This window comes from Dreissena polymorpha, chromosome 1 (genome assembly GCF_020536995.1).
Source record: "Dreissena polymorpha isolate Duluth1 chromosome 1, UMN_Dpol_1.0, whole genome shotgun sequence".
NCBI lineage: Eukaryota > Metazoa > Mollusca > Bivalvia > Myida > Dreissenidae > Dreissena > Dreissena polymorpha.
The window spans coordinates 142,667,094-142,680,421 of NC_068355.1; the positions used below are offsets into that span (position 1 = coordinate 142,667,094).

A 13,328-nucleotide genomic window follows, 5' to 3' on the forward strand; every position below is an offset into this window, starting at 1 on the left:
GCTGTTCTGCTTTAGCATAATCCCCAAAATCAGCGGACATCGTAGCAATCATAACCTCATTTGTCATACTGTCGCTTACAGCATTATGCAATCAGTATTATTGGATGTTATGTTTATTATTCCAAAATAAATGTTAAACAATCAATCGCTGTGAGTTACTGTTCACACCACGTCGGTGGGTCTTCATTCATTAGTTGTTCGCAAGAACAACTAAGGTTAATAGTGGTGTTTTGAAAATAGGTACACAGGGTTGTACGATTCACCAAACTTATACCGCATCCGCACCGAGAAAGAGTTCGCGATGGATGCAGGTCAGAGGGGCAGGTCAGCCGATGGATGCAGGTCAGAGGGGCAGGTCAGCCGATGAATGCAGGTCAGAGGGGCAGGTCAGCCGATGGATGAAAGTCAGAGGGGCAGGTCAGCCGATGAATGCAGGTCAGAGGTGCAGGTCAGCCGATTTATGCATGTCAGAGGGGCAGGTCAGCCGATGGATGCAGGTCAGAGGGAAAGGTCAGCCGATGGATGCAGGTCAGAGGGGCAGGCCAGCCGATGGATGCAGGTCAGAGGGGCAGGTCAGCCGAAGGATGCAGGTCAGAGGGGCAGGTCAGCCGACGGATGCAGGTCAGAGGGGCAGGTCAGCCGATGGATGCAGGTCAGAGGGGCAGGTCAGCCGATGGATGCAGGTCAGAGGGGCAGGTCAGCCGATGGATGCAGGTCAGAGGGGCAGGTCAGCCGATGGATGTAGGTTAGAGGGGCAGGTCAGCCGATGGATGCAGGTCAGAGGGGCAGGTCAGCCGATGGATGCAGGTCAGAGGGGAAGGTCAGCCGATGGATGCAGGTCAGAGGGGCAGGTCAGCCGATGGATGCATTCGCGAAAAAGCAGCGGGGCGTGAAAATGAAATACACACAGAAGCACAGCAGAAGAGCCTATTAATAAGCAGCCTCAATAACAGACGATTCCTTAGCAGATTAATGTGAGAAAAACGGGAAAAAACTAATATTATTTTACTAAGTGAACCATTATTTCATTACGTAAAGCAAAAAAAAAAATTAAAACAAAAATGTTTTATTTAAAATGCATATAAATTATATTTCATTATTGTTTCATAATGGAAAGTAATTCAGTGTTAATTGCGATAAATCCTGCAATCGGAATTTTTTTTATCCATATTCGCTAAAAATCTCCAGAAAACAACAATAAGGTTTGTTTTGATCATTGATACATTTTGCAATAATACTTATATTACCATTAAAATAATCTTTTCGCATCAATGACAAACGTCTCATTTTGACTCGATACTCGGTCACTTGATCGTACGGGGAAGACGTTACGGACTATCAATAAACGTTGATATCATAGTATTGCTTTCAAGATGAGGAAACAAAAAAACTTCCGAAATAGTAAAGTTTCATGTTCAGACGGAAATAGTTTATTATCTAAACATAAAATGCTAACCGTACTCGAATCGCTCTTGAAAGCCTAAATAGGATACCGAAGTTTGCCAGTTTTTTATAAATACTGGACCACAAATATTCTTCAATTTGCTAAAGAAAAGTATTGTACTTAGACGTTCCATTTATAAGAAACAAACATATTTGTAAATACCAACGTCATGCGAAAATTGGTCTTATGTCATATGCGGCAAGCGAAGCTATAAGCTACCCTAGGCATCTCGCAGTCTGGTCAGGAGCTTCCTTATTAGACCACCAAACCTTGCGTGATTTATAGCGGACAACTCCTGACCAAACTGCGCAATTGCGAAGAGCTGGCTTGAGCTACGCTAGCCATAAGGCCCAATTTACATTAAAGGGATCTTTTTACGGTTTGGTAAATTGACAAAATTGAAAAAAAGTTGTTTCAGATTCGCACATTTTCGTTTTAGTTATGATATTTGCGAGGAAACAGAATTACTGAACATTTACCATAGTCCAATATAGCCATTATATGTATCTTTTGACAATTTGAAAACCTTAAAATTATAAAGCATTGCAACGCGAAACGATTGAATAATTTGGAGAGTTTTGTTGTTGGCGTTTAAATTTACGAAACTACGAAGATTGCTTATAGAAGGTATAAAATACTTATTTTGTGTATACTCGGCGGAATAGCCGACAGGGCTAATGCGTTTTTACTTCAGACTAACTCCAGGTCTCCGGGGGTCAATGGTTCGAGCCCTGGTACCGGCTACTTGTTTTTCCTTGTTTTAATTTTATTCTTGATTTTTTACTGGAGCTTTTAAGATCCAATGTTTACATTTATCAATATAAAGCATTTAATGACAAACTTCAAAATATGCCAAAATCTGTGAAAAGGCCCCTTTAAGCGGATCTGAAAGTGAGATTGAAGGTGTCCAAAAAAAGCGTGTTAATCAAATTTTAAAACACAATATATTTCGATTGTGACTAAGATAAGTAACGAGAAAATCTCGGGTAACTTTCTAGTCGCCAGGCTGTGATGTTCGCCGTCCAATCGGTTACCAAAATGCTTATTAGGGCGGGGTTAACTGGCGACTATTATTTTTTATTGACGTCAATAAAGTAAGCGGTTTACGCAGATCGATTTACAAGTAATTACAGTTTTACCAACTTGATAAAAATCAAAATCGACTGTTTTTGCAAAGTTTTTCCGACCGTTTTGTAGTGGAATGTAGCCTTTGTCCGTGCAGTGTTGTACAGTAGTCTCTAAGTTTATCATATTTCGGGGATCTAGTACCTAGTGAACTCCTATTCATGCCTTACCACAATTTCCAAAAGATAAAACCAGAACAATAGTTTAAAGTGTAAACATGCCTTCGAGTCAACTATGATATTGATAGTACAGCCGACAAGACACGATTATTTAGTATATTGTAACCTCAAAGTCATATGATCTTAAGATCATGTGATTTAAAATGGCGAATACGACATGGAGGTAAATAATGTAATCTTTTGATTAATAATACTTACTTGTAAAATATTTCAATGTTTAATGAGACAAAAATCGGTATTTTAGGTGTGACATTATTTATGTGTGTACAGTTGGGGGTGTCCTGAATCACATGGGTCATATTTCTACATTCCTGTATTGACATACTTTCCGAACAGGCTAATATTCGGACAATATTTCCATATATTATAATTAGACAGGTGGCTCAAAGAAATGTTGGACCAGCGTGAGCCCTGTATAAAATTAATACAGGTGTTTTTCTATATTGACATGATTGAACTAATACATCTTTTAAAGGAGATGATCTGAGTGCTGTGAATCATTCTCTATTTTATAGAAATTTTCTCTTGGTTAATTGTTGCAATCATTCTGCAAACAATGAGTAGGATGAATTCCAAAGTGTATCCCTCCTAACCCCCCCCCCCAAAAAAAAAAGAAAACAAACAAAACAACAACACACAAACAAACAAAACACTTCATACACTACAGTTAAGTCCATAAACCAATCAGATAATGCATACATGCCATACGCAGAGCTCCAGATAAGAGTCGTATTTTCGCAATTACGAATTATTTTCAAGTCCGTTACGTATTTATTTTAAAATCTTGTCGTACCATTAAGAATTACAAAATCAAGTTACGAATATTATTTTTACATCGGTTCGTATCGATTTTTATTGCGTTCTTTTCGTGTATTAAAGATCTTTGCGGTGCCTATATAGAGAATGGTTATCGGGTTTGTTTAAGAAAGCGCAGTTTTCCAATAAAAGCGGCGTATACAGTCTGTCAAAAAACAATGGCGGCGCCCAGAGAGCGTCCTAAAAAACTGCAAAGCGTCCAAAAACACGCTTTTAACATATTGTTCGCAAATTTAGCCGAAGTTAAATGTTTAGAAAGACATTATAGAAATGATCTTATACGATGTTGTTAGTGTTTTTCCCAGGCCATTTTAGCGTGGCGAAAAGCCACGCCGCCCTCCCGGATCGCCACGCTGCCCTTTTCAAAGGCAAATTTCGCCACGCGCCTTTTTTTCAAAGGCATATTTCGCCAAGCGCCATTATCGATAACATCTTTATTGCCTTACGATCTTACTTGATCCACAAAATCAGCTTCCTTGATTGTGTGACGCTCCGACTGTGCTTGATTTACTCGAGAGACGTCAACGTCTAATCGACTATATTAATTGAGCAGATTTAATCTATAACAGTGCTCGATTTATAGGTAGGTCTTACTGACTGCTCCAAAGCTGTGAATTAGTCATGCGTGAATAACCCCGTGTCAGTATCAATAATGCCGGAGGCTATGTTATACCAAGCGCACTTTTCGCTCGGCAATGTATTACTTCGGAGACTTTTCATGAAAAACTCGATTTTATTCTCGTGGCAATTGTGCATTGCATGCATTATTTAGTTATATCAAAACATATATTTTTCCGCATAATTACATTTAAAATCACAAACAAATTTATTCTTTATCGTTTTCGTCTTTAAGATCATTAGGTCTAATTATTGAAATAATTACTGAGACGTATACTAATTAAACAATATGCGAATCGCGTATACGATTTAACGTTGCTATGCGCACCTGTCGCTAACATCATTTGACATTTTATCAACATGGCGGACTATACAGAATTGAATTGTGACTCGGCAAAAATGGCAAATAGCGTCGTAAACGATCGAATTAACGACGGAGATAATACATTTAGAAGGAATTAATGAAATGTCTGTGATAATCAACGATGCATGAAAATGTTTTAGATAGCAACAACATTATTTATTTATTTGTAAACTACTCGATGGATGTATGTCACGGAAACGAGTGTTTGCATATTGTTAGCGATCAATTTACTCGCAATGCTATTTTAAATATCTGTCGAGATTATTGTTAGAAAATGGGATAAGACAAACATGGTTTCATTTATATGTTAGTGGATCTGTGTATAATCAGATTCATATGCATATATTGCTTTATTATGTTTGTCGTGCTGTACAGTTTATTGAAACAGCATGGAACTTAAATGTACATTGCAAGGTAAATATATTAATATAAATCATAGTAAGTTAAATACATCTATGACCATTACATGTGCTTGTTTATATGTTATTTTTTCCACAACTGCTTCTGATGCGATTACATGTTTCCCCGTAATTCAGGTATTCAGGGAACGTTTTTGCCCTTTTTTGCCTAAACTGCGCGCTAAAATGCCCTTTTTGAAAGTAATGCGCCATGCCCCTTTGCCCTCCTGGGGAAAACACTAGTTGTATGTTCAGTTTCCGACACAGTCGGAAAAGCTAAACAAAAACGCGACACGACAGGTCCAAACTTAAACACAAAAAACATTGAACGAGTGGAAGGGACAAGTCCCGTGGCTAATCGTTGAAAAGATTGAAAGGGAAACCCGTTTTAATTGTGAAATATGTAAAAATTCATCTAAGGCATGCAATCTAAGCACAGTTTGGGCATATGAAGGTTTTTAAAAAATAAAATTGTATAATACTGAAAAGACACTGTTGAACTCGTATAACTGTAGAAATGCATCATACATACCATAGTTGTTTGAAGGCCTCATTGAAAATAAGATTGCCATTGTTAAACATGTTACTGACTTTGTATCAATGTGTTGTCTTAATGAGTTACCTTCGGTAAATAAAGAGATTATTATTATTATTATTATTATTATTATATAAATAAAGTTGCTAGTATGTTTATTTTGATTTTTTTTGCATGAAAATAACCATTATTATTTATTTTTAGGTCATTTATAAAAAATAAGAATTATTTTCCAAAACTTAGTAGTAACATTTAGAATAAAATTTCAGAGTTAAGAATTCTTTTTGAAAATCTGGTAGTAATTTAAGAATTTCACAAAACCTTATCTGGAGCTCTGCATACGTCCCGGATTGTCCGGGATTGTCACGCAGAATGTGTCCCATAGTCCCGGAAATCTGCATCTGAATTTAGGTGACTATGCTATGTGTCAAAATCAATCAGGGGTTCTGTTATCATATAGATTGTGTCACGTTCCCAGTAAACCCGAAAAGGCGGCATTGTTTAATGTGGTTGTTAATTGGCTTTAATATACAGCGTTATAGTTTCCCGCTGCGTAAGAGCAAAGGAGTTGTTCACACATCAGGTGAAGTCCAACATTGTTGAGTAAAAAATTAAAAGCAGGTTAATATGTTGCATGTTTAACCGACAAAGAAGTTGAGTGTTACATACGCTGACAACAAGTTGAGTAAAAAAATTAAGCATATAAAATTGTCATCCTCACTAGGTTTATTTCTGTCTTGTTCTAAACCCCCAGTAATTAAAACAATAAAAAATAATAAGTGAATTTGAATTGCTTTCGCAATTAGAAGCACCATTGTGACTTGCCGTTATTGCACTAGAATTTCGGACGCTCTTTCTTTTCATGCACCCTAAATGTATCCCAGCATATTATACTTTTAACTCTTAGTTTTTATGTCCCCCACTATAGTAGTTGGGGACATATTGTTTTTGCCCTGTCTGTCTGTTGGTCTGTTGGTCTGTTTTCGCCAACTTTAACATTTTGCAATAACTTTTGCTATATTGAAGATAGCAACTTTATATTTGGCATGCATGTGTATCTCACGAAGCTGCACATTTTGAGTGGTGAAAGGTCAAGGTCACCCTTCAAGGTCAGAGGTCAAATATATGTGGCCAAAATCGCCCATTTTATGAATACTTTTGCAATATTGAAGATAGCAACTTGATATTTGGCATGCATGTGTATCTCATGGAGCTGCACATTTTGAGTGGTGACAGGTCAAGGTCATCCTTCAAGGTCAGAGGTCAAATATATGTGGCCAAAATCGCTCATTTTATGAATACTTTTGCAATATTGAAGATAGCAACTTGATATTTGGCATGCATGTGCATCTCATGGAGCTGCACATTTTGAGTGGTGAAAGGTCAAGGTCATCCTTCAAGGTCAGAGGTCAAATATATGTGGCCCAAATCGCTTATTTTATGAATACTTTTGCAATATTGAAGATAGCAACTTGATATTTTGCATGCATGTGTATCTCACGGAGCTGCACATTTTGAGTGGTGAGAGGTCAAGGTCAAGGTCATCAATCACAAGGTCAAGGTTATCCTTCAAGGTCAAACATCATATAGGGGGACATTGTGTTTCACAAACACATCTTGTTCTTCCTGCAGATGATGTAACATGTACACAAAAGCAATTTGGTGCTCTTTTCTAACATGAAAAACACGTGGCTTGTATCTAGTTTCGGAAGTAGTTATGTTTAATTTGACGTTAATAGATGATAGATCTAGTCTAGTGTATTTGGGATACTTTCGGCTTTCGACTTTAGCAATTTACGATGTGAAAAAAAATGCGTACCAAAAATTCATATATGTATATATATCGCTATATGTATACATGTCCCGGAAAATCTGCAAAAGTCCCGGAAAATTGAGCTCAATGTCCCGGAATTGGTCAGAAAAATTATAGCATGTATGGATGATGAATGGGTTTATTAAAAGATTGAATCTTTTTAACCTGACCAATCGAATTGAAACAGCACCTCTGAATAACTTTGTTTATATTTTTTATATGTAGGTTCAAATAGAAAGTCTCTTGACTTAAACAGCATTTATGTGTTGGTTTAAAAAAAATCTTGAATCAGAAGGGAAGTGTCATTGTAAAAATGTTTTAACATGGAAAACATGAGGAAATGAGAATCTTTACAAAAATGAGAATCTTTTGAAGTGTAAAAATGTTATAATTAAAGGTATAAATGCTAAATGTGTTTTTATTGCGCATGAAAGTAGTGCTATAATCTTGAAAGCTGGAAGATGTTTAATGAAGGAAAACTCTCCACCATTGGTTTGATTCTTGGTCCCAATTTTCGTGATTGTTTTAAGTTAAATGGGCAGGAGTGCTGGGACAAGCTATTAATTTCATGATGATTAGTTTGACCAATACTCCCTACACTGGACTGCAAATGACCACACCAAAGATACATTCCATTAAATAGTAAAAAGTTCATTTCAATTTGCTTTTATTAAGCTAGAAATGGTGCAGCCGCTGCCAACGCATATCCCCACTCCGCAACTTTTGACCGAGGGGTCAGATCAAAATTCTAAATAGTGCACTGTCGCACATATGCTCATAGCTACCATGTGTTTAAGTTTCAAGGTTCTATTGCTCATAGTATAGGAGTTTCAAGGTTCTATTGCTCATAGTATAGGAGGGGATAGTGGCCAGGACGGAGGGACAGACGCTCCAATTTGGAGCGTGGGGATAATAAAGAGCCTTCAATGTACCCCTTCCGTAAATATATAATGTTAGGGATGGCAAAAATAGTGCAGCTTTCATAACAGAAAGATCTTGTACATATTTCATACACGACATTATGCTTATATATCGTCTGTGATCTAAAAAATAATCAGGCACTTACAGTTACAGTCAATCACACTGTACCCAAATAAATTACTGGTATGTTTGGTAGACTGCAAGTTTCTATTCATTGACACTGACCAAACTTTTAAAGGTTAAACAAAATGTTTTGAAGCTCACTTAAAACTAAAACCCTTAATGAATAGTTTTTTGTTAATTTCAGATTACATGGATCTGTTTTTTTCATCTATGATCATAATGTGTTAAAGAAGGAAGAAGATGATCTGAAAGATGCTATAATTTATTTCTCTCCAGAAGAGGTAATTTTTATCATTTATAAATGATAAAAAACTTACATACATGTACATGTAGCCAATTTATGTTATGTGAATAGTATAATAAATCCACAATTTGTTCAATATTCAAGCGCCGATTTCCACAAAAAATACATTACTTATTGTATAAAAGTTAAAATCATCACAAAGAAATTTAACTACTCCCGTTTCTTTTAACAGATTTAAATCTAAACTTGACAACAGATGTGCTAAGGTCCACTCTTTTTTAGCTGGATGAATGTTCTTTATGCATGGTTTCAATACAATAATACAGAGTGGAGAAATATTTGCAAAGTGATAATCTTGAAACATTTCTTCCACTGCAGGTGCCTGAGAATGACCAGTGTACGCTGTGTGGTCAATTGATGGGAATGTCTGAATTTCTCTGCACTAATATCAGTAAATCAGCTCCAAGGGTCTTCAAATTTGAGAAAGAAAAGTTTGCTATAAAGAAAACAGCCTCTTACAGTCTGGTACTTGTTTAATTATATATTTAAGTTGAACTGAAAATTACACCATAAAGAAACAATAAGTATATTTGAATTTGTGTAATTTCGCGTCTTTAATAAAATTCAGCATTTCTTCAAAATCCCTGTAATAGGATTAAAATCCAATGGATTTTCATATCTGATATGCATAAAAAAGCAAGAGTAAACCACCTATTTCTTAGCTTTTTGTGAAATAAAGAACTTTTTGTTGATTTTTTTTTGATATTAGTGAAAAAGCCTTTAAATAGATTTAATATTTTCCAAGTTGCATAAAAAGCTGTGAACTAGCGTCAGTTACTTTTCTCAACAAGTGTGTGTGTTGAATATTAACAAACATATGTCCAACACAAAGAACATTTGTTGCTTTTTGGTGAATAATCAAACTGTTATTTCACACATGGTTATAGCAAAAGTATTTCTGCACTCATGGAACCACCACTCATGAAAATATTGTTTCTATCACCACTTATGAAATAATTTTCTATCATGCTCAGAAATCTTCTTTATGAATTGTTCATTTTTTCATTAGACAATATAGCCATCTGCACTTACACTATACAATAAATATCTTTCTTCATAATAATCATGATTTATTTTTTCTGTTAATTTAGATGTTGAAATGGATCTTGATGGAACTCTTTTTATTGTAGGTATTACAAGGGAGTAGTTTTGTACCTGACATAAACCTGCTGAGCCGGTTGGATGCCTTGTATGACGCCTTTGTCACATTCCATGGCAGCATAGATAGTTTGAAACTGGTAGAATGTGCCAATATTAATAATAACTTTACTTATCTGTAAATTATAGCAAAAAAATCCACTTCATTTAAATTATTACTATTTATCATCCAATGAACAACTTGTGTTGTACTTATGTGTGGCCATTAAATTAAGTTAAGCCTTAAAATTCTGCACATAAGAACAAATGCATTTACCGATATGTTGCGTTCTCAGTATTTTAACTTGCTTATGTTAGGAAAGACACGTGCACTAGTAGAAACTAACACAAACACATGCACTCAACATAAGCAACCTGTGACCAGTTTTAATATTTTGTTAAAACATATTTTTTTATGTCTTCTATTTTGCCAAAAAAATTAATAAGACAAATGTTGCATATAATTTTTTTTTACATATAATAGAACTTGTCCACATTGTTCATTACTACACTGTTTACAACTTAAATACTTAAACATTTTCCATGAAAGTGTTGGAAGGGAAACCAGGTGGAGTATCTTACAGAGCTGGCTGGTATCTGGAGAATACTTCTTCGCGTCACCCATGCGACACAGGGGTACAGCCTTGCACAAACATTCCAGTCCATTCCCTACACACAACTACCACTGGTAGGATGTTTTCATGGTTACACATACGGTCTGTCATCAATGGATTATCTTTGAATACGTAAATGTGTTCTAATGGGCTTTTAAGTTTGTAAATATGTTATCATTATATTAAATAGAATTTTGTTTTTATTTTTGAAAGAAAGGGAAACAATTTTGAATTTAACGCCTATAATCTACCTAGTAGTTGAGATATAACATTGAAAATCAGTTAGAGGTTAATGACATGATTAGATTTTCCCAATTAGCTGCATTATTGCTTTGAGTGAAAGCATATTTTTAGTTGCTACTTTTTGTTTTTGTATGCCCCCTAAGGAGGGCATATAGTGATCGGACCGTCCGTCTGTCCCTCTGTCTTTCCGTCACACTTTGCGTTTAGGTTTCAAAAAATGCTCTTAACTTCTATGTCGCTTCAGATGTAACTTTCATATTTAATATGCATTATGCATGTGTATATGGTCAAGGCCTTTTCATACGCACACAAATTTTGACCCCTTGACCTTGACGTTGAACTTAGGGTCTGCGTTTAGGTTTCGAAATCTGCAATTACGTTTTGAAAAATGCTCATAACTACTATGTCGCTTCAGATGTAATCTTCATATTTGGTATGCATGTGTATATAGACAAGGCCTTTCCATACGCACACAAATTTTGACCCCTTTGACCTTGACCTTGAACTTAGGGTCTGCGTTTAGGTTTGGAAATCTGCGTTTAGATTTCGAAAAATGCTCTTAACTTCTATGTCGCTTCAGATGTAACCTTCATATTTGGTATGCATGTGTATATAGTCAAGGCTTTTCCATACGCACACAAATTTTGACCCCTTTGAACTTAGGGTCCGCGTATAGGTTTTGAAATCTGCGTTTAGGTTTTGAAAAATGCTCATAACTTCTATGTTGCTTCAGATGTAACCTTCGTATTTGGTATGCATGTGTATATGGACAAGGCCTTTCCATACGCACACAATTTTTGACCCCCTTGACCTTGAACTTAGGGTCTGCGTTTAGGTTTGGAAATCTGCGTTTAGGTTTCGAAAAATGCTCTTAACTTCTATGGCGCTTCAAATGTAACCTTCATATTTGGTATGCATGTGTATATAGTCAAGGCTTTTCCATAGGCACACAAATTTTGACCCCTTTGACCTTGACTTTGAACTTAGGGTCCGCGTTTAGGTTTCGAAATCTGCGTTTAGGTTTGAAAAATGCTCATACCTTCTATGTCGCTTCAGATGTAACCTTCATATTTGGTATGCATGTGTATATGGACAAGGCCTTTCCATACGCACACAAATTTTGACCCCTTTGACCTTGACCTTGAACTTGGTGTCTGTGTTTACGTTTCGAAATCTGCATTTAGGTTTCGAAAAATGCTCATAACTTCTATCAAAGCGTTTTTGGGGGGCATTTGTTATCCTATGGAGACAGCTCTTGTTTGTAGGAAGTGTTAGATTAGGTAATTTTTGCATTTCATTTCATGAAAACTGGTATAAATGTGGTCATTTAGTTTCCTGTTTGGTTTCAGTCTGGGTCACATTTGTTCCTTCAAGCATCCCATCTTCTGCAGTCCAGTCAACGAAGGCCCTATGTCTTGTCTGGAGCGATTCTCTATAAGAACAGGTTAGAAACAGAGCTCTTGCTTTATTGCAATACTTGTATAGTATTTAAATAACAAAAACATTTCCCTTGTGATAGTGTAATAGGATAAAAGTAAGTCTTTGTTTTACCTTTAACACTAGTTCAAATGTTACATAAAGGTTTTCATGCAATTCATTATTGTTATCTGTGAACTCTCTGAACTCACCTACATAACCTGACCTATTTTGTCTTTTACATGGACCAACTTTGGCCTTAATGGCACTTTTTCACGTTTTGGTTTATTGAAAAAATGAAAAAAAAAATGTTTCAGATTCACAAATTGTTGTTGTAGTTATGATATTTGTGCGGAAGCAGTAATACTGAGCATTTACCATGCTCTAAAATATCCATTATAGGCATCTTATGATGATTTAAAAGCCTGAAAATTTAAAGCGTTGCAATGCAAAACGATTTAATAATTTGAAGAGTTCTGATGTTGTCGTTTTATTTTTTACACTACAAGTACAGTAGATTCCGCTTAATTGAATATCCCATTCATCACGTCTGAATATTCAATTATCCGGAGTATTCAATTATACGGAATCCGTTATATTTCCAATGTTATCACTGTTTATCATTAACATGTGTGTATTTTATCGTGTTTTTACCCTATTTCAAAGCTATAGTTAAATACATTGCTAAATAAACTTGTTTTATTCAATAAACGCATAGAAAAGCACAGATAGTAACTTTAAGTTGTTTGTCATTTATTATTTGGTGCACTGAAAATAATCCACTCGCAATATTCACTCACAGGTTACATTAAATTCTAGATGTACATTGGTGTCACATTCCATCACCTATTGCAAACTGTCAAGCAAGACATGTCATCATCTTGTTTCTAATCGGCAACAAACCCTTTAATTGTTTCTAATTGGCAACAAACTGTTGAAGTGCGTTACTCGACAGTTTGCATTCGAAAGTTTGCCGCTAACTGCACACTGTGATTTGTGTCAGTTTTAACCGGAGACTTCAGTGTTTGCATTGTACTTGGCCCCCATACTACACCTGTTAGTCACGTGACGCTTGACAGACGCTGCATACATGCATGCTGTGAAATGAAAACAAAGGCAGTCAATGGAGCGTGTCTGTCAAAATCGTTGATACAATGTGTATCCTTGGATATTTATGAGATTCTACGCTGGATTATAGTGTGCAATCGATAATTGGCTATTAAATTAACCGGAATATGCCATATTTCCTATCAGAATAGGCGGAGTTTTTACAATGGG

General features: G+C 35.9%; 2 protein-coding genes across 2 annotated transcripts in view; both read left to right on the forward strand.

The window, feature by feature from the left end:
* Positions 1-305: 305 nt before the first annotated feature.
* The window catches only part of LOC127855461 (uncharacterized), a 29,736-nt gene continuing 16,713 nt past the window's right edge, over positions 306-13,328 (forward strand). The window contains exons 1-6 of the mRNA XM_052391085.1: positions 306-820; positions 8,521-8,617; positions 8,959-9,105; positions 9,771-9,878; positions 10,328-10,465; positions 11,984-12,078. Coding sequence (XP_052247045.1) covers positions 306-820; positions 8,521-8,617; positions 8,959-9,105; positions 9,771-9,878; positions 10,328-10,465; positions 11,984-12,078 — 1,100 coding nt within the window. The remainder of the gene's footprint in view (positions 821-8,520; positions 8,618-8,958; positions 9,106-9,770; positions 9,879-10,327; positions 10,466-11,983; positions 12,079-13,328) is intronic.
* LOC127853246 (uncharacterized) overlaps positions 8,288-13,328 on the forward strand; it is a 99,135-nt gene continuing 94,094 nt past the window's right edge. The window contains exon 1 of the mRNA XM_052387602.1: positions 8,288-8,451. The gene's annotated coding sequence lies outside the window, so the exon portion shown is untranslated. The remainder of the gene's footprint in view (positions 8,452-13,328) is intronic.